Genomic DNA, 22192 nt, shown 5'->3' on the forward strand with positions numbered 1-22192 from the left:
GTAGCTCTACATTCAATGAATGTCAGACTTCTTCTTGTTTGTTTGCAGCCCTGAAACATCAGTGATGTAACATCCTATCAAATGTTGAAATGCAAAATAAAAGACTAGAACTACTCTGTTCTCAATTACAATGCTTCAGTTAATGTGTTAATATGATCAGACAGATCATATTACTATGTGCCCTGGTTTATAGTTTTTATGTTCAACTAAAAGCATTAAAAAGGAAGTAAAACTCAAACTCTCCAAATCTGTTTTCACACTCACCCATGTGGTTTCCAAGGGTCCATGACTCATCGTAGTCAAAGTGAATGTCGCCTTGTCTGTGTGTTTTGGGGAAGAAAGCATGAGCGAGAATCCCACCCGGGCCGTCGAAGGGAAGGGTATCTCCGTGCCAGTACCTGCAGGTTCATGAAACAAACGCCCTGATGAGCATAAAAGCCACTCTGAGGCTTAGAAAGCACAAGAAACCCCTTAAACCTGTCAAAACAGCTGTGTCAAATCTCAGCTTCACACTTAACTCAACAATTACAGGTAAATGCCTTTATGATAAATAAGAAAACATGAATTTAACAAGATATCAGTGCAGGGAAATATATTTTTGCAGACTATAGGAGGTTAAATGAATAAAATCTTATCTATTACTACGCTGTGCATACAACAGAACCATTAGAATCATTAAGTATCACTCTGCCAGGTATTTTTTTTTAAATTAATCGATTAATTGTGCGGGATTATTGAGATGTATGAATCCCTACTTCTGTTTCTCAAAGATATTTCTGTGTAGCAGGGAAAGCAAAGACTGCTGGGACATGACGAACAATGAAGAATGAATCAAAAACAAGATTCAAAGCACGAAATTGCCGCAGGAACAAACAAACCAAGCTTCATAAAAGAAAATTAAGTTATTTCAAAGATGACAAAGATACCCTTTAAACTGTGGAGTTTGTTATCCGCTTGTCCCTTTCTTGCTCGGCTATCTCTTGTTTCTATCTTTGTGGTTCTGTAACGCCCTGTGTAGCTAAATCAGATTTGATCTGATCTGAATCCTCCAGCCCAAATTGATAAACACACTCACCATGTTTGACTCTGTGCCTCTGTTGACCGAGAAGCTTATGACTATTTGTGCTGACTACAGATGAGAGATCAGAAAATCGACAAAAACGAAGAGCGCATGAGGTCATCACGAGAATGAAAAAACAAAAAAAGAGCTGAAGCAGTAAAAAAACACACTTTACACTCTTTACACTGAACTCTACACTAAAATTATAAATGGTGCCCGACATCAACAGTGTTGACAGGACACGTTTGAATCGTCTCGTGTATGAAAGGTGCAATATAAATAAACTTGCCTATGGTTTTTATCAAATGTTTTAATTGGTATAGAAATATTTCATCGATTCTTTGACTAGTTTTGCTTTTTTCTGCTTTTTTTTTTTTAACTTATAAAATTGTAAATTATTTATTTGTTTATTTTTTTGTATTTTTCTTTCTGTGAGATCAAATCCATTTTTCAATTTGCAGTTCAAAAGAAAACATGGTTCACAGTCCGTCTGTCCCGTGATTTTCTCGACAACATCTCATCCGATCAACTTCAGGCTTGGTGGGGGTGTTACTGAGGGCCTTTGAGGTCAATCAATCAATCAATCAATCAATCAATCAATCAATCAATCAATCAGAGGAGAACGTTGATATCTTTAAAAGCAGACTCAAGACCTACCTCTTTAATCTGGCTTTTACTTGAATTTCACTTTTTTATTTATTAGTCCATTTATTTATACATCTTAGTCTGTTTTATTATTTGGTATATCTTTATTTCTGGTTTTAATCACTCCACTACATCTCTTCTGTCTTTTATTAATTTTATCCCGACTGTTCTATCTCTATTTTTACTTCCTTTAAATATTCCACCATTTATAATTTTATTTACCTCAGTGCACCTCCTGTCTTTCTGTATTTTATTATCTTACATCTTTTATCCTTATTATTTCTCCTTTTTCTCCTTTTAAATACCCTACTTTTTCATTCATTCATAATCTTATTTCACTTCTTTTTATCCTGCCTCTAGTGTGTTACTTGTGTTTGTATGAAAAGTGCTATACAATAAAGTCTGATTGGTTGATCGAAAGGATATCTTTATGACGTCAGAATGTTGCTGTGAGTTTGTAAATAGAACCCATTTACCAATCAGATGGTTTTTCAACAACAAGAAGAGAGAAAACATGGAATACCACAACAGGGGGGCTGCACCTACACTAAACGTCTACCTTAATAACCCAGAAGAACCAATGAGGGGCAAAGAACAGAGAGGGGACCAGTGGAGCCGTGAGAAAGAGCTGATGCAGAAGGAGATATATCAGCTGAGAAGCCAGCTGCATGAAGCCCGGATGCAGCGGTATCACAAAGCTACTGCAGAGCTTGAGGTTCATACAAAGGCAGATAAACTGGAGAAGGATCTTGTGTTTGAGGGATCAGGCTGAGAGGCTGCAGAGGCAAGATGGAGGAAACGCTTTTGAAACAGAAGCAGGATACGGAAAAGATGGAGGAAAGATTACAGGCCTCCCATCAAGCCCAGCTGGAGGAACACAGAATGGAGACCAGAAAGATCAAAGCTGCCCTCAAACAGACTGATCAGCTGCTGGCTGCAGGAGGAAACCTACCAACTGAGCCAAGAGAAAACCTCCCTGCTGCACGAAGGTGATAAGTCCAGAGCTCAGCTTGACAAGCTGAAAGAAAAAAACAGTGAACTCTCGGCAGCACTGGAGAAAAATGAAGAAAACCTACAAACTGTTCAGTACATATGGCAGCAGGAGGAAACCAAGCTGAAAGAAGAGAAAGAAGAACAGGAACCTCAAGGAAGCACTGAGGAAAAGTGAAGCAAAGCTAGAGAGTCAGCGTCTCCAACGGGAGCAGGAGAAAAGCTCCTGAGAAATCAAGAGCTCTCTGCGAGGCTCAGCTTGATCAGCAGAAAAACGACAGTGACAACCTCATGGCCCGTCTGGAGAGAGTTAAACAGCAGTGGGAGAGTGTGTCAGCGTGTCGACTGGCAGAAACACAAGTTCTCCCTCCTTCAGGAAAACTTGCATCTCAAGAAAGCTCTGCAGGAAAAGGAGCAGGAGTGTGAGCCGACAGAGGGTTGTATGAGGGCGAACCTGGACGAGCCAGAGATCGCTCCGAAGAAAAACAACCAGAGATGGTACAGCAGACTTTCACTGAGCAACACTGAAACTGGTCCTAACACAGATAATAATGCCACCACGAGGGATCCCGCAGGAAAAGGAGCAGGAGTGTGAGACGGCAGAGAAGGACACAGCGGAAAAGTCTGAGATCGAGAAAGGTAAAAAGAAAGGGAAATGGTACAAAACACTTTTCTGGTGTAAAACTAAAACTGGTCCTAACAAAGACATAAATACTAACACACCCACCCACACACACACTCCTGCTGCCACTCACAAACACAGCCACACACCTGCACACCCACACACAGCCACTCTACCGAGGGAGGAGGGTTCATAGAGGGTCTGTGTGATGCTTGGTTCAATTTCTCATATAAAAAATTAAAAAGAGAAAATTCCAATTTTCTATTTTTCATTTCTTAACCAAACAGAACTGCCAAGTGCTACATGGACCTTAGGGAGTCTTTTCCTCGTCCTCTTAGAGAGCTTGGACTGGGCACCTGTCCTTGATCTGGATGCATCTATCATTTTCCAAACCAGTATCCAGCCTGGGCCCTTTGCTGCATGTTATCTTCTCTCTCTCTCTCTCTCTCTCATCTTTCTTGTATATTTCTCACTGTCTCTATCGCATTAAAAAATAAATTGCATAAAATAAAATAAAATAAAATAAAATAAAAGTTTAATTACATGTTTGATGTCTGAAAGAACTTCTTCTTAAATTAGAGCTATTAAGGCCGATAAGTGCTGACCTCAACACACAGGGAGCGTTTTCATTTATTCATTTGTTATTAATTATTGCAGTTTATTAAACAGCTACAAGAATCAGTTTTATAATTTATAGTATTATGTTACTTTAAATCCAGAAATCTCTGTCTGCCTGTGCCTGATACAGAGGCCACATCCTTCGAAGGCTGGAAACACACAGCCTGTGTTGTGTCTGTGTGTCTGCTCTGTCGCTGAACTGCCAGCTCTATCTTTCTACAGAGAGCAGCTACTAAAATGTTGCATTTCTTTTCACTATAAATACATTTCTGCTTTATTTTTGATAGAAAATATCACTAAATGGCCTCGGCAGACTATGTATATATATATATATATATATATATATACATAGTCTTCACTTCTTCGCCTGTCCTCTGACTGTCTCAACCAAAGGAAGCAGACTTTGACAGAGAGACATAAGCTGTGTCCTGATTCAGGGGCCCATTCCTTCGGAGGCTGCGTTTGCAGACCGATTCTGTCAGAGTGGTGCGACTAGGCTGTCCCATTTCGAAGGCTCCTTCAAACGCAGCCTTCTTTTCCTGAGACACAAAGGCTCCAGTGGGAGGATCCTTCATGCCCAACGTTGCCAAAAGAGACCCTGAGGATTACACTTTTAAATGAAAGTATTGGGTTTCAGCTCAGTTGAGCAAGTAACGGTGCCACTGTTAAAAAAAACCAAGGGCCTTACAAGCTCAAGTTTTTGACAAAAATAACCCTGCATTCCCCAACACCCATAAAAACTCTTTGAATTTAAAATATTGGGTGCAGATGTTTTGATATGAAGAAAAAAAGTTATTTCTGTATCACCAATTAATGAAAAACTTTTTAGACACTCTACGACTTTAATTATCATCTGATGCTGTATTAAAGATGTTATCTTTTCCCTCCCACCTTGTGAAGTCGATGCGGATGTCGGCCTTCCCGCTGTGGATCTCTGTGAAGGTGAGTGGCGTGACGTCACTCCAGATCTTCAGAGCTTCCCGAAAGACACGACGAACCTTTTCCTCTCCCATCTGCCATGGAAACCGGACGATCCTGCAAGAGACCAGCGCAGGTGTCAGAGATACAAACACAGACACAGGATGTAAAGTATAGTATCAGAGAGGGACCACCGGCCTCGCACGCCTCCCTCTAATCTGATCTGCAGTCGTCTCGTCAGCGGGGAGGTGTGCTGTTATTGATGCCCTCAGGCTCACTAACAAAACAACGCATCATGGTCTCCTCCCTTTCCTTTGACATCAAACCACCCAGAGTGATAACTGGAAAAAGAGAGAAGAGAGACCTCCTCATCTTACCAACACCTCAGAAATGATATATTGTAGAGCACAGGGTAAATCTGGCAGAAATCAGAAAGTCACTGCTACAGTTTGGAACAAACCAACAACAACCCATTGACAGGGCAACATAATGAGTTAATTAGATGACATTTGACTCTGTACAATGAGATGAATAATTTGCAGAAAGGTCACAGGGTCAATCCTGACATTTGACACTGACATTTTTGAAACATTGGCTTTCTGAGGTAGAAGCTCAATACAAGTCTAATCTGCTGTGATTAATATGAAGCTACAGCCTGCATCCAGTTAGCTTAGCTTAGCTTAGCATAAAGATTGGAAACAAGCAAAAACAGGCTAGCCACGGTCTGACTGGAAGAAAAAAACAAAGAAAAAGAAAGATCCTGTTTAACAACAATTTACTGCAATTTGTCAGATTACTAAAAAAAGCAAATTGTTATTTTTTGACTTTGGTTTCTGTTTACTTTAATTAAACAAGAATAACTTCCTAATTAATAATCTTAAGAGGTTATGGTAGTCGGATTTTATTTAGCTTTGGACAGAACCATGTCAGCTGTTTGGCCCTGTTTAACTCTGCTAATATATAGTCAAGTGTATTTACCAAAGTGTTGACATAATCCTGTCACCTTTAGCTGTTAATTCTCCATATGAGCATTTATCAAAGCAATCAGCTCGTCTTCCTGGGGTCTCCATGGACGGATGGTTTTATTATTGTAAAGTTAAAGGTATTATGTGAAGCATTTTCAGCATCAGTTAAATGGAGTTGAGACATAAGGTATAACTGCAGCCACTGTGGACAAACCAGACCATCTGTAGGAAGGCTGTCAGCCTCTAGTAGCCGCTCTGCGCTGGAGACAAACCTGCTGCATCTTTTTATGGCAAAGAACAGAATGAGGGGCTGTCAGTCCAGAGCACGTTAGCTTGCCTGCAAGAATTTATACAGGCTGTTATCAGCGCTTGTTTTTGTGCAAGAAGGGGCAAGGGGGACAGGAAACATCAGGGTTTATGGGAAATGTGGTCTTAATTTAGAGAAACATGAGCAATAAAAAAAAACCCTGTCTCTTTTGTTTACATGAAGTATATACTGCAGGAAGAGAGGTAGAGCTCAACCATGCAACTTTCTGAGAGATGTTCATTTAAAGAGCTCGGTATTTAAGATAAATTGGCTGAAAACCATTTCTGTTTGATCATCACTATGTACTTGTGTAAACACACTGCAAAAAGACGCACTGCTGCAAAGGTGCAAATATTTGTGCAGATTGTTGACGTTTTTGCACAAAGGGACTTTCCTCAGTGCAAAGTTCACTTAGCTTGAAATTCTTGAGCATATCACTTTTTGCACAAATACCTTACACATTACAGATGAATTATTTCGGTAAATACGGCTCATCAGGCCCACATTGCTGAGATTCAACTGAACTTAATTACACCTGGAATTATTTAAGGGTAATGCAGGTGTCACTTCTGCTGCTTTCAGATTCCTGTCAGAAGCTCTGGCAGTATCGCCTGTAGCTTAGTAAATAAAAATCGACATAAACATATCAAGATCTACATCACGCTGCAATTTAAAAGATTTTTAAAAGATATGTTTCTTCTTTCTTTTCTTTCTTTCTTATAGTCGACAGATCCCATGAAAAGACCAAAAACCAACACTTTCTGACTTCCCCGCTGTGTCTCCGTCTCCAAAGATCATTTGTTCCTACCAAAAACTTAAGTGTTTAAAAACAGCTCACGAATAAAAAGTATAGCTTTAATCTTTTAAAATGGCTCACTGTATTTTTTATCAAACAAACAGGAGGAAACAAATTTATTGGGATCTACTTTCACAGACAATGCACTTTTGTTGGATATATTCATTACTGGTTTTGTTCTTTTCATGGAATTTGTTGACAGTAACAAAACTCTGAATATCATTGATTTATCCTCTAATTTTACAACTTCATATTGAGGTTAAACAGCATGTTTACATGCGAATGATAAAAATGTAAAGAAAGAGGTCATAAATATAAATGAATCTATGACTGGAGAGCAAACCCGATAAATGACATCTTTCATTAGCCCCTCCTACACCATGACGAGCTTCGTCCTTTAACGTTCTGCAGCCACCTGAAAGCTCCTTTTCAGTTTTGTTAACAACCGTTAAATCAGTTACAACAACACTGCTCTCAGCTGGCCCAGCATGACTTCAAGTGTCATGCCTTAACTTGCTTCACCAGCTCAAAATGTTGATGTTGGCTGATTCTAAATAAAAGGTAAACACAGGGACTCATTAGCGCGGCTCTGCTCTTTCACCGCTCATGTGTTAGTCATTTGGGCGGCCACAAAAGCAAATGTGGCCCTTCTAGGTCACGCAGAAGTGTAGTCTGACTCTGTGGGTTGTTGCCATGATCCTGGTTGACCACATCACTCCGGTGTCACTGTTGCGCGTGCTTTATTGGTCCAATCCAGCAGAAGCGTATTAGTCTGCGGCTGGTGCTGCTAATAAAAGCACTCTGCCTCCCCCTTCTTTCTCTCTCTCTCTCTGCCTGTCTTAATATACTGTTAACTTAAAGAATGACTACAATGAAATGGACCCCAGGAGACACAGACAGAGAGGCAGCAGCCAGCAGACGACTGCCAGACACCCGATGGTGCCAAGGCCCTAGATGAAAGAAAACCAGCACCCCGTTTTTTCATAATCATAATTTCAAGACTTCATTGTATAAGTGGTATATAAGCTCTGCTATTTTACATCCACACTAATACGTTTTCATTTAAAAACGAAATCGATCTCCACCCAGAGGAGTATTTTAGCTTCAGAAAAAATCTCTGCGCGCACTGTCACACCTGAAAACGCAGACTTACATTAATGTGCATTGGGAATGCACAAGCCAGCGTAAACAGGAAGCTGATAGTCTACTCTGCAGCTGATTAGTTACACAAAGTACTACGAATGAGGAACAGTTGTAGCTTTAAAATGCAGAATGTAACTGCACATCAGCTGCTAGCAGAAACAACAAGGTCAGTGACGCTTGTCACTCGTTATCCATGTTGCTTTTTACCACTGGTAGTCAAGGCTGATAAGAGCCAATCAGGGAGCGACAGTGGGTGTCTGCATCATCGTTTCCAAAGGACTTCGTTTCTGACTACATCACAACCCTGGACTTTTCACACTAAAGTGGGTCCTGCAGCGTTTCCAAAAGTCTCGAAGGTGCTCGAAAACTCTGGAGTAGTGTGAACAGCAGGCGAAAACGTAGCAAGAGCGACATTTAAAACTAAAACGTATTAGTTTGATCATACCCCACGTTTCCTCACCTTAGCTGCACTTCTAGTTTAAACAGAGCATCTTAGGCATTCATTGGGAGTGGTGTTTGTAAAGTTGTTAGCACTTTAAGCTTCACTTACTCACACATTTTATCAGTAGACCACTCTGGGTTGTGTAAAGCTTCTGTGAATATATTTAGTATTTTCAGTTTTTTGTTTGTTGCCAGCTGAAGTGTTGTGTATGTTGTGAAAATATAAAAACATTTCTCAACTTTTTTTATTCCAAATCACACAAGGAGTTGGGGAACAGTAAAATACTCCGAACAGGCTGATGTGGTGAGGCTGTGCACATGTTTGTAGATCTGCAGATCTTTACCTGTAGGTGAGGTCCGTCTTTTCCAAACGTCCTCCGTACAGGACGTAGCGTCTCTGGCGGTGTCGTCCTCGATGATGCACCTCCCTCAGGGCGGGGTAGTCCGGGACGCCGCAGCGAGGTCGGTTCCACGTGTTGGAGGTGTTGTTCGACAAACTTGTCTCCTTCACCAGCTCCTGAACATGAGTAGCCTTTCCTCTCTTCTTCAGGTCGGGGAACTTTTCAGAGACCTGAAACAACAATGGAACTCATTTAATCTTCTTTGATAAGGTATTAGTTCATAGCAACGTGCTAGTTACCATAAGATGTTAGTTGTCTCAGCTAAGCCAGCTTACCTAGGCAACATTTCTTAGAATACTTCTAAGAAATGCCATCTCTGACAGGTTCATGGCCTTGTAGAGTCTAGTCACTGTCCAGCATGTGCTTGGTGATGTAGGATATGTCTCCATTTTTTTATGGCATGAGTGGTTTGCTGACTCACAATGGTAGTTAGCTAACATCAGTTATTGAGAGGGTGTTCACTTGTTGATATTTGTTATATTTGTTTGTTATATTTAAAACAGCTCAGTCTGAAGCCTCCTGCAGGCCCTAATGGCAGGTCAGAACATAGTTAAACATTAGTACCAGGGCTCCATCAGAAAAACTTTTGGTAAATATGAAAATAAATCAAATTAATTATTCATTTTCTTGCCTTTATAATAGCTGCAGTGAACGATTGAGAGGAAAGTTGGCCTCCGGTCGGACTCAAACCAAGGTCGCCGCGCTAAGGACTGAGACGTCACAGTATGTGCTCTATCAGGTGAGTCATGGGGGTGTCCCATTTATTTTCTTTTTCAGAGGAAGTTAACGGAGAAGGAAATGAAACTACAAGGAGAACACTTGCAGTAGAAAAGAGACAAAGCAAAAACTCAAAGTTTAAGAGTAAAATGAGTAATGAGAGCAGAAAGTACAACCAAGACTCAGGGTCGACAGCCCTGCTCGTGGCTCCATGAGGCGGTACATAGCTACAGCTTTAATTTAAATATACACATTAGCAGGCTGACGAATTCACAGAATAATATTTATAATGTTCAGAAACTTAGTTTAGGATGCACAGCTGATGAGAATGTCATCGGCTTTAAGTATCAATTAACTTATATATTTGACCTAATGATGGTACTAGATGAAGTCATTATCATTTCTCCTGTTGGGGACATGAATGCGTGCACTAGATTTAATTGCTATGCAGGTCAAAGTGGTGGACTGACTGACCGACATTACCATCCATAGAGCTGAAAACGGAAGAAAGGAATCTCAGTTGTGGCTGGATATGAATCAGCACCATTTTGAATTCATTTTAAACTCTGGGCTTAATGACAGCATGCGGTCAAAACCAGGTCACCAAAACACGTAGTTTGCCCCAGTTTAAGAGACACTCGGTCCCAGAGTGTCCCATTATCGTTAATACCCCACTGCCAGAGGAAATGGCTCTGCTCATTTCCACAGAAGCAAATTACAGAGGAGAGGCGTCCCATCCGCACCTCCTCATCTGACTCAGTCTTCAGCCTCAAAACCAAACCACATCTGCAGCGCCACAGTTAGCAGGGAACTTTTGGGTGTTCTCCTCCTATCACAAAATTACGTGCATTTCCTTTTTCCGTTGCTGCTGCTCAGAATAACCTGTGGGAAAGACACTATCAATATATTGTGTAGAGATGAAACAAATTACAGCTCATCAACAAATCCTATGAATTTTCCCACAGTTTCTCTGTTACATAATCTCTCAAGGGTTTCAAGAGCACCATGATTCCTCAGTATAAGTTTTGCTCACAACATACTTTTATTTGCTGCTTAACAACATGGAAATATTAGCTTGTTAAACAGGTAACATGTTAACATAATGTTTTTTTCTGTCATTTTTCAAGTGAACAATCAAGTGCAACACTATGAATGTCTTTCAGGATAGACAGTCTGAAAATGTCCATCATTATCCTCACATTTAAAGGTCCATAGTTTTACTTCTCCTGTGTTTTATCTGAAGTGTTGATATCCATCAGAAGCTGTATTTGTGGTTTTAAGAACCAAAAACCATCTCAGTGTAGATTTACATCTCCTCTCTCAGGCTTCTTTCTGGAGCTCGAGTAACAACAAGTCAGTGAGCCAATCAGAAGAGAGGCTCTGAGCCTCTCTTCTGATTGGCTGACTGTAAAAATATAGCAGTATTCAGGTCAACACTCAGAGAAACCAAATCCTGCAAGGTTTGATGGTGGGTCCATGTGGGCGGGGCTTGGGTCATGGCTGAGAGCAGTGACTGCTTTGTTGTGACATCACAAAGTTACAGAGGTCCTGTTGGCTCGTTTTAAGGCTCAGTTTCTGAATACAGGCTGTGTGCATTTCTCTGTGGACTGAGGCTTTGATACTTTCACAGTGTCCTTTAACTGATTATTACATCTCCTCCCTTGCTATGACAACCAGTTTTTCACTCCAGCATCACATGTGACTATTAACATAAACATGTGCGTTGCACAAACCAACTATGTCACACGCATAAACAGTTTTGACTGATTTTTTCCTATTACGCATCCTGTGTTTTGGTTAAAACCAACTCAACTACAAAAACAGTCCAGAATTATTATATTTCAGGCAAAACTCTTATTCATTCAAATCCTATATATTCCTAAATCCTAAATATTTCTTGTAAATTGTACAAAAAGCAAAAATTATTGTATGAATAAAAAGTCAAAACACACAGCCCTAAGATAAGTCCTCATGTCACCTCATGTTTACAGTTCAGTTTTGTGTGAAGGCAAAAATGCAACTTACGGTGGATTTAAATTACAGGTGCTTTTCAGCCTTAACAAGCAGACGGCCCAGGAGGAGAAAATATCAACTGTAAGCCTTATTAAACCAAAGATTTTAAATCAACCTGACAAATCCTATTTCATAACTTAACTGTAATTAACACAAGATTCATAAAATATACAATAACTGAATACAGGATGTTTATCTGAGTAAAATTACAATCATGTTTTTGTTGTGTTTAAAAGAGTCTCCTTCCCTCAGCCCTGCAGGACTCAAACTGTGTCGCTGTTGTAGGTTATGGGGAACAAAACGCAGCAGGATTTGTGGAATGTGCTCCAGACTGCAGTAACACAGTGACTGATGGGTCTGGATCACAGAACAAACAGTACACACCTCCCTGATCCCCCACCTCCACCCTCCCCTCCACCTACTGTGTTTCACTTGGTTTAAAGGAGATTTTAGCTGCTTATTTCGATGCACAAAGCACTTATTCATGTTAAGGGGGGAGTTTGTGCCCATGTCCTACAGTTTTCTTTAAATGGCTGGTCAGTGTTGTTATGAATGAACTGAAAGAGCCATGGCTCCAAAGCTAAGCTCCCAGGGTTTTTTTTTAAAGGCATCCCAAGAAAAACTGCATCTTGTTCAGCTTCTTTTTACTTATTTTCTGAGGAAGAAGGTTGCACTCTGAAAAATGTGCAGGACCAGTCTGATCTGAGGTTTCCCTCTCTGCATTGTAATCTGCTCTCCTGCAGCAGAGATCGACAACAGGAACTTCAGATAAACAACAAAACCCTTATCAAGGTGTACAGCGGGTCTGAAACGTATCAGTAAAGGCCAATGACATGAAAACATAACCAGCATGGAATTCAGTCTCATTTGTTTGCTCTTACATTTATTTACGCTGGTTAAAGCTGACAAAGCCTATACAGGCCCATAGCTGCCAGTGAGGACACTGAGTTCATGTCCTCGGCATTGTTCATGGGAATTTGGGGATTTTAAGGGAGAGGAGGAGGAGGAGGGGGAGAAGTACACAGCTACAGAACAAATACACATGGTAGGATTTCTAAGGCTTATTTTGATATTCTTTAAAGTCACTGTCTTTAAATATGACTGTTTAAGAAAAATGAATTAGGTCAGATTAAAAATTGGGATTCAAACCTGCAACTCTGTCAGGGGCTCAAACAAATCCTGCTCATACACGCTGTCTGGCTTTAACAAAACATGATGCATGAGTTTTTTATCATCTCCCTCTTTACGCCTGGAAAACACCTGGGTTAAAGGTACCCTGTGGAGTTTTTGTCCTCTTCTGCTGCTATGAACCACTGTTTTAATGAGTGGCTCCCTGTTTTACATGTATCTCATGCATCCATAAGTAAATGCACAAGTAAATGCACATGTATGTGACAGTTTCAAGAGAGAATTAGACCACTAGCTAACATTGATGTAGATGGTGGCAATTTCAAAATATACTGTACTAAAGTTTTAGGCACTTTCATGCACAAGTTCCCCTCGTACACCTGCACACAGGTCTTCAGGTACTTGGCAGGTAGGTTGTTCCAGCATCTCAGAGAACCTGCCACAATTCTTCTGTGGATTTAGACTGAGTGTCTCCTGCCTCTTCATGTGATCCCAGACTGACTCCATTATGTTAAGATCAGGGCTCTGTGGGGGCCAAACCATTTGCTGGGCTGCAGAATTTGTTCTTCTTGTCTCTAAAGATAATTTTTCTACTTTTTCCCGCTGTAGAATGAATCTAGGACCAGTTAGATGCCTCCTGATAATGTTGTGGGATGGCTAACAATCCATAAAGTACCATTAGACACGAGAGACTGAACATAAGCATAACGGCTTGTTTACAAAAACAAAACGAAACAGGGTTCCTTTAAGGTTAGAAAACAATTACAGTCTAAAATGCAATTTAAACCCAGACCAGGATGGTGGAAAGTTGCTGCACAAAACTGCACATGGTGAATATGTGACTTGAACTGATGGCTCTGCATGGTAAACAAAATACTATGTGTATAAAGAGCATCATAACATATATATATATATATAATATATGATTAGAAAAGGTAAACACACTACAACACTTAAGCAGTGATAATATTAAAGTTTACCATATGCTGCTATTTTATAATCAGCTGATATTTATCATCATCCCTGATGGCACTCCTTTTAAGTATCAAGGCTACATATATAGTCTTCTTTTCAGCATGAATACTAGCGTTGATAGTAGCCTGTTAATTCACCTCATAAATCATAACCAACTTTATTATGAATATGCATCATATGAACACAATATAATACGACTAAAGGTAGATTTTGATATAGGCCCTCTCTACAAGGCATGGCCACTACTCAAGCAGTAAAAATTCCCTAAAAAACCACATAAAGTGGACCAGGGGGTTTTTTGGTCCCTTGGGACCTGGGGGCTTGGGGCAGTTACTCACCATCTAATCCAGCATTGGTTATTGTCAGGAAAATGTAAACGCAGGTCACTCCATGTATTTGAGTGAACGACTCATGCATTTTTTTGCTGGTGAGCACTGTGTCCTGCCCACAGCCCTGCCTTGAACTGTCAATCACCGGGTCTAGAGCCGACCCCCGTCCCCAAACGAGACAGTTTAGACTGAAACTGCCCGCTGCCTGATCCCAGTCACAGAGGTGAGTGTCGGCTTTCAGCGTCGTAAAACTTTAGCTAATTCTAAGTGGTGGGTGAGCAGGGGGCCGCCTCTGTCATTTCAAAGAGGTGAGATGAGAAAAAAGTGTGGTTAAAGGACTAAAACCCAGCCCACCCCCCACCCCCCCAGTGTGTCAAATGGATTGGTTGACCTGTCTGACCCCACAGCCAAGTAATACCCTTTATGTGCCTGATTCCCAACAGGTTTCACATCAAAAGTTCAAGGTCAAAGACAAAACAAAAGCATTAGCTCCATCTAGAATATCTTGTATGTTTTCTTGTTTTATTGAGCAGTTTTTATCAACTTTTGGTTCCCAACCTTCCTTTTTTTGATCAAGTTCAGCTCACTTGTTAACTCATTTTGCTCTTACAAACAATAATAACAACAAGATATTCTTAAAACACAACTGAAATATACGTTCAGAAATTCTAAAGGACAAATTGAATGCCTTGCTCTGATATATGTGTCTAATATATGTGGCATCGAGTCAAAATAAAACCAACTGTGTGTTAGTCTGTCTGTTGTAGGTTAGCATATGGACTGTAGGGACATGTCCCTACCAATATTTTGGGAGGAGAGAGTTGTCCCTATCAAGATTCAAGTGAACTTGTTCACACTATGTTTGGAGTGAAGTCATATCAGATAATTCTGACATGAGGCTACTTCTCCAAGACGACTGATTTAGGCATGCTATCATTTGATTGGCTGAAAGGGCAGAGACTATCTGGAGGCTCACGTCATGTACAGATATCGCACTTACTACCAGACAGGGAGGAAGCGATAATGGATCAAGGTGTTGACAACAGTAGGTTATAGGTGCTGTCGGTCCAGATCTCAAGCATGGGCGGTCCATACCAACACGTTTTTTACTTTGTAGATATCATGTCACCAAAAAAGAAACATCAGGAGCTTTTTCACCTCCCACAGTGTCAGTAATATGTAGTAAACTAACCAGCCAGCAGCCACAGTGATTTCAAATGAAAACCTGCTGTTAATACTGATGCATCACTGGATTAGCAGCATTGTACTGTTGTAACTGGTCAAGGTGGAGCCAGCTTTAAATGTGAAATCGAGGGTGAAAGGGGAAACTGCAACACTGGTAGGACTACTGAATATAAAAGTGTTAATGTTGGATGCAAAAATATGGTACATGCTTGTAATACTGTTGAAGGCTGTAACGCTTCCAACAGTTAGTTTGGTAATGATAAAGTTTTGTGGCCATGCTTGTGTGTTCAGGTGTAATTTTAGAGCAGACAATGGAAATCCTGTCGAGCAGACAGTGTGACGATGTTCGAGAAAGAAAGTAAGAAAGAAAATACCCTCAGGACAATTAGCCTGTCACTTTCTGCTGAGAGAGCAAGAAGCCGGTGATGAGACATGAAAACTCCCGGAAGGTCATAGATGCTTCTTCATGCTGGGAACATGTGGAGGGGTTTGTGACGGTGGTGGTGAAGGTGGAGGGTGACGGGAGGGGGGGGGGGGGGGGGGGGGGGGGGGGGGGCGTCCATTACAAGTACGGACACATCTAGCTTCTGGTTACAGTGATGAGGAGATGTTTGAGCAGCAGTGCAGGGGATCTGACAGTGGTATTCAGAGAGCACAGGAAAACATGTCTGTACACGGTGTGTCTGAAGAGCGTCTCCAGTCTAACAACAAACCCACCCACCGCCTCCGTCACCCCCCAACCAGGTCACTGTGCTTTGACCAAGAAGCTGCATGGAGCCAGAAGACATAAGGACATTCTCACTGCTGGTTTAACCTAGAAACCTTTGTCCCAGTCCAACTTCAAGTCAACTTTCACCTACACTACATCTTCACTTCGGGACCGAGACCCTTCATTAATACTTTAGAGGCAAAGTTCAAAGCAACTGGGTTCATCAGCTCAAGTACTGTACTTAACTACAGCAGTTACGCACAGTACAGTTAAGTATTTCAGGTACTTCACTCACTTTGTCCAACTTTCCCTCCACTACATTTAGTAGTATATGTTGTGCTTTTCCACTGTCTGTCCTTCATACTTTCCTTCCCTTGATTCCTTCCTTCTTTCAGTCCTTCCTTCCTTCCATCTTTTGTGTGAAAGCACAAAAATCCTGACAGTAAAACAAAAATAAATTGTATGATATCTTATAAAGTGGCAACAATTTCATGTTACAACAGAATGTTTGAAAACGTTTTCATTATCTTTGCTTGAAGAATGACTGAAACTCTTCGTCAATTATCAGATTACCTGCCGATTATTTTTCTATTGATGGATTGTGATCGTTTCAACCCTAAAGCTAAAAGGAACTAAGAGTAAAGTGCTGTTTTGTTTCGAGATTTTTTAATGGGATTTGTTGACTATTAGGAAAATATGGAAAAACACCATCTTTATCATTTAAAGGCAACATGATATGTAGATACAGATATAGATATGTTTTGTGCAGTTTTACTGGAACAAGAGCCTATAAAAATATATTTTCAGAGATTACGCAAACGTATTTGAGATGTCATGCTGTGACACAATTTGGTAAAAGATTAGTAACTTTGGCGAAGCGTATCATTCACTCTGAAAATGTTTCAACATTCAAAAAGAATGAGGTGCTTGACCCAGTCCATAAAAAAAGCATGTTCGACAATCGATCTGTGGGAATACTAAAGGATAAAGGCACAGAGACCAATTCGTACACTAGCACTGGTATCAGTTGACCAAAATGCATTGCATCCACACAACATGTGTTTTGAGTAAGAGCAGAAGGAAATGTGTAATTGGCTGAGGGAAGTGGATTCATCAAAAAGGAAATGATAAAAGTTGATCCACAAATTCCTCCAGAGATTCTCTGAACATCAGACTGAAGCTGCATTTATAGGTTAAAGCAAAATACAAACTGGTTTCCTGAAGAAGCTGCAGGTGAAACTGCCAGAGCGTCTGACAGGGACCTGAAATTATCAGAAAAACAAGACGTATCTGAAGCTTTTTCATCAACATGGTTTCTAATAACATGTCTGCACAATCTATCATTTCAGCGATGTGAGCATGCGTAACAGTCACATCGCAGAACATGCAAATAAACAGGAAGCGTCAACAGAAAAGCAATGTTGGAAAGGATGATGTTGACCAAAAACAGGTATTCAGATTTTTCATATCACAATATATATATTGCAAAATATTGTAATTTAAGTTTTTTACAATATCATGCATCTATGCATCCATGCATCCATCCATCCATGCATCTAGTATCTAACTGTCCAACAGAAACTGACAAACATAATAAGAGTAAATCCGGATGATAGGAAGTAAGTCATAAGTGAGTGTTTACTTGAGGAGACAGATAAGGTTTCAATTTGAAGGGTGTGCTCACTGAAAAAACAGTTGCTTACAGTGAGAGAGGATTTATTGTTGCCAGATAGGAGGGAGGATGTAAAAAATTTTCATCATCAAAAATCTCATTATCGCCCTTCTTAATCGCCTAATCCAACATATCATCAGAAAACGAGAAACACCCGGCAGTGAAAGGTGATATAAACCATCTGGGCATCTGCGTCAATCTCTTATCTTTCCTGGCAAGATAACAGTCATCCGCTGAGCTCCCAGACTCACAGAGCTTCTGTGTCTGTGACTTACCGATGATTTCACTGTTGACTCTGATTATTAATGAAAACACATCCTCAGGGGAGTAATAGTTACCAGACAAATCATTCTATCTTTATCTTTTTAAGTTTTTTTTTTTTTTTTTTTGATGTATCGAGTCAAAAAGTCAGAGCTGAAGTCGGGAGATAACAGTTTTAAGGTCTGAGTGTTCAGCCAAGTTCTTTTTCTAGGGAAAGCAAATGATTTTAAAGCCACAGTATTAATCACAGCCGAGTCCCATCTGGAGTGAAGCCTGGGCCGGGTTGTACAAAACACCTCAAGTTTTCTACTTAAGTATAACACTTAAGGTTTAATATCTCCTCAGTTGAGGAGGATATTTAGGAGTTAGGGTTAGAATCTCTTAAAAGGTTTCCTTAATTAAGGGAAAAAAGTTACAGCATTTGCAGCAGTGAAAGAGATTTTACAGTGGTTTCCATGGTTGATTTCCTGCAGTTAGTGCTTGTGATACCTGTTATCTGTTGGGAGGCCGGTAACATTAAAAAAGTGCACTGCTATCTCATCCTCTTCTTGTTTTGACGGGAACTTCACCACAGTCTTCAGAGGATGCTCAAAGTGTTTAAATTCGGTGAGTAACCCTGGCGCACCGCTGATCTGTAGACAACTGTACCTGAGCAGGAAGATCATGTGGCATAAAACCGTTAAGCGATCATTAAGCTGTGCAAAGTGGACTGATCCAACTCCAGACGGTCGGACAAATCGTAAACTGACTGCCGGTTAAATCGGTGATGCAAAATCAGCTCCTTAACGTTAAGGGTGTCTCCTGGTTGCAGAACACTATTCCTGGGATGTGTTCATTTTCTGCATTTCTTGACATAAACTCAGCCACGTTGCAGTAAAGATAGTCAGAGCTACCTTTAGTTTTAATCCTTGCTTTGGTGGCTAAGGTCTTTTGTGCAATGGTTTAAATGACTTTAAGTGATTCTTTCTTCTTCAACCCAAATGAGAAGAATTATGAGTGTTTTGTGCATCTATTTTTATTTTAAGGAAACTTTAACTCAGACTTTAAGGAAAATCTTAGCTTAAGGTGTTTGTGTAACCGGCCCCTGTTGTTTAAAAGCGTTAGCTCTCAGTCGGTAACCACATTGGTCCAGACTGAAATATCTCAACGGCTACTGGATAGATTCCCATTAAATATCAGACATTCATATCCCCCCTCCAGATGAACTGTATTAACTTTGGTGGTTCTCTGAGTTTTCAATACTCTGCTTTATGACCAAATACCTGCCAAAGTATTGACATTCCCATCAGCCCAGACGTCTCAGAGGTTGTGGAGTTACCTTTCGATTTAAAAACGGTCATTTCTGTGAGTTGACTCACAACAGTACGGTACTGTGCAACTGTGTCCATCTCATCCCCACTGTTTGCCTGACAAGACTTTTTTGGAAGTGTAGCTAAGAAGATAGATGGTTATATCAGAAGATGACGTCCCCATTCTTGAGCCCATCTACTGAAAACGCTTTCTGGTTTAAAGTGAAGGAAGATTTTGACTCATTGATTGAAAACCAGATATTATACCTGCTGACTTCTCCAGCTGTCGTGTCTATTTGGGTTAAGAGATGGAGATGCATCCTGTGAAATTAGTCAAGGTGCAGACCCGGGCTCCATGCCATCCAGAAACTCAGTGATGTGCGCTTTAATAAATTCAAGTACCAACACCATCCTGTCAAACTCACCAGTCCTGACAGGGTTCATTGAGTCAGCAGAGTCACCTCAACTGTAAATGTATAGTTTGAATCCTGCCCCTTTCTCCCCACTCCCTCCCTCCGTCCTCTCACCTTGTTGGGGGAAGACCAAAACCATAGTGAGGGCCGACCTCGTACTAACTAACAAAAGCATCTGATTAACTTTATGAGGGAGGGGTGCATGTGCATTTCAACTGCACCCCCCTCCCTGTTGTGTCTCCCACTCGCAGCCTGGCGCAGCTGTGACCTAGATCTGCTCGATGGGAACCCAGAGCAGCTCTGATGTCACCTTTGCTCTCACGGTTCCCCGACCAATCACATCGACGTGATGGGACAAAACAGAAACGTAAACGGTTTTATTCAATATCCAGTTAGCTTATGGCGCCTCCCACCCCCTTTCCCTCCAGAGAGAAAATACGCACTGTGTGTGTGTGCGTGTGTGTGTGTGCCATGAATGCCACAGACACTGAGGCCTGTTCAGGCCTGTGTAATCACTCACTCTTTAGTCAACAACAGGGGAGCAAATTGGCAAAACTACAGATCAGACTTCCCAGTGAAATGACCAGCAGACATAACAAAGTTGTCATCCCAGGTGCAACGTAGTTCTGATAATGTGTTGCTGGAAGAGCCATTTTTCATGTATAGAAACCTGGTTTTCCACTCATCAGATAATCACACTGTCGACAAAAGAGGTGCCACAACACTACAACGGCCTGACTCCTGATTACTGTGGATTAAACCATGGAAAAGTATTTAAAGTATGCAACGTCACAAGGTGGATGCTAATGAACCAACCCAAGGGAAACACAAAATCTCAGTGGTTCCCACCTGTTTAAAATTAATGTTCTTGTGACCCCTCCCCGCTGCTTGCATATGTCCACCAGTTGTGACCAGCTCAAGAAGCTAAATTATCCAAGGCTCTATGAGTAAACAGCAAAGATTAGAGGAAAGTCTGAAAAAGAAAGAATAACTGTGCAGCGGAAATGTTTTTTTTTCTGCTTTCCTGTTTCTTTTAATCATCTCATGACCCCTCAAATTTATCTTGTGAACCTTTGAGGGGATCCTGACCGCCAGATTTGGAAACCAGTGGATTTGCAGAGAAAGCACAGCTGACTACCAGTCAGATCCTTGGCTAATCTTAGCTTCACTATTTGCATGATATACGTAGACAATCAGGAAAGAGGTGCCACCTTGCAGCACCACCAGCTCTTTCCCTTCACCATGTTTACAGCTGTGTGTGGAGGACTATGTCTACGACAGACACAAGGGGCCACACCTTCATAGACCACGTCCTCCAAAGGACACAGATAAGAAATTAGAGACCCCTGATGTTTCCTCCTCTAACCATCTTGATACTCTCTGCTCTTTCACCTGTCACCTCAGTGCAAGCAGCAGTGGTGGAGGGGGCATGTGACCTGATCCACATTTTCCAATGAGGAAGTAAGAGTAGTTGTGCTTCCAGCTCCTTTTTTCCATTTTTTTTTCACTTTTTCATGTTAAACAAAATATTAATCATAGCACAGTATTTTTGCATTATTTAAAATGTGTTTGGAGGGGCCGGTTTGAGACCTTCAGGTAATCATTCAGTCAACTTTAACATCCTCTACTGGAGACAAGCACAACACTCACTGCTGCATTTCTTATCTAAGATCAGTCGTTCTTATGTGACTGACAGATGAACCAACACCCTATTATTCATTCATCATTTAACATGTTCCCAGTAAATCTTTCATTCTTATCTTACATCTCAAACTACGCTCACTATGTGATAGTGTTTCAGGGACAGACCAAAAATAATTGACTGTGCGTGTTGGTCTCCTACAATTATTTGCAATCTTACCTTACTCATCAAAACACTTGCATCCTTCTCTGAAACTTCAGGACTGTTCTCAGTAATGGCTACATCGTTCCCTGTAACTACTTATCCAAGCAGCCTGTTTATTTTGTTAATTTACTTATTTTCCTGTCTACCTCTATACAAAACATTCCTGAGAAAATACATGCATGCAAAACAAGCCTGTTCTGTGTTCTGTCAAGTGAAGTCTAATTGTTTGGCTCCAGGGAGTAGTTACATGCTACAGTAAAGGAAAGAATTACATCAAGCACATATGAGGAAGAAATATTAGAATAAAAAGTATGAAATAATGAGCTGCAGCATGTGTGAAAAACAGCCGTAAAGTGGGACTTGTAAATAAATGAAAATTACATTGAGCATTGTGATAATAGGTTAGAGAAGCCACCAAAACACATGACTGTGACTGCAACGCGTGCCACCGACGCCTGCATGACGGGTCCATATGTTGGACCCTTCTCTTTTATGGTGTTGTTGACAAAATGCCTTTAAGACCTGTTATTACTGCTTCCTGCCCTGCAGACAGGGGAACTCAGCAACCTTTATTTTTTTTCACCCTCTCTCCTCCCCAGAGATCAGACCTGGGTAAAAAACGAAAACACACTGCTGTCATCCTTCATGCACGGAGGGGAGAACACGTCAGGTTCGGCTGCCAAGTCATGACTGCCTCAAGTGCTGCTGAGCAGACAAAAAAATAAATAGTGATGATAGTCATTTCTTCA

The 22192-nt window shown here is 40.9% G+C and overlaps 1 protein-coding gene across 1 annotated transcript in view; it reads right to left on the bottom strand.

Moving 5' to 3' along the window:
* Window positions 1-22192, bottom strand: part of LOC139624598 (stromelysin-3-like) — a 38350-nt gene that overhangs the window by 14606 nt on the left and 1552 nt on the right. The window contains 3 exon segments of the mRNA XM_071483856.1: window positions 265-398; window positions 4827-4970; window positions 8850-9076. Coding sequence (XP_071339957.1) covers window positions 265-398; window positions 4827-4970; window positions 8850-9076 — 505 coding nt within the window.

This window comes from Trachinotus anak, unplaced genomic scaffold (genome assembly GCF_046630095.1).
Source record: "Trachinotus anak isolate AG129_WGS33_773 ecotype Australia unplaced genomic scaffold, CSIRO_AGI_Tana_v1 ptg000008l, whole genome shotgun sequence".
NCBI classification, from domain to species: domain Eukaryota; kingdom Metazoa; phylum Chordata; class Actinopteri; order Carangiformes; family Carangidae; genus Trachinotus; species Trachinotus anak.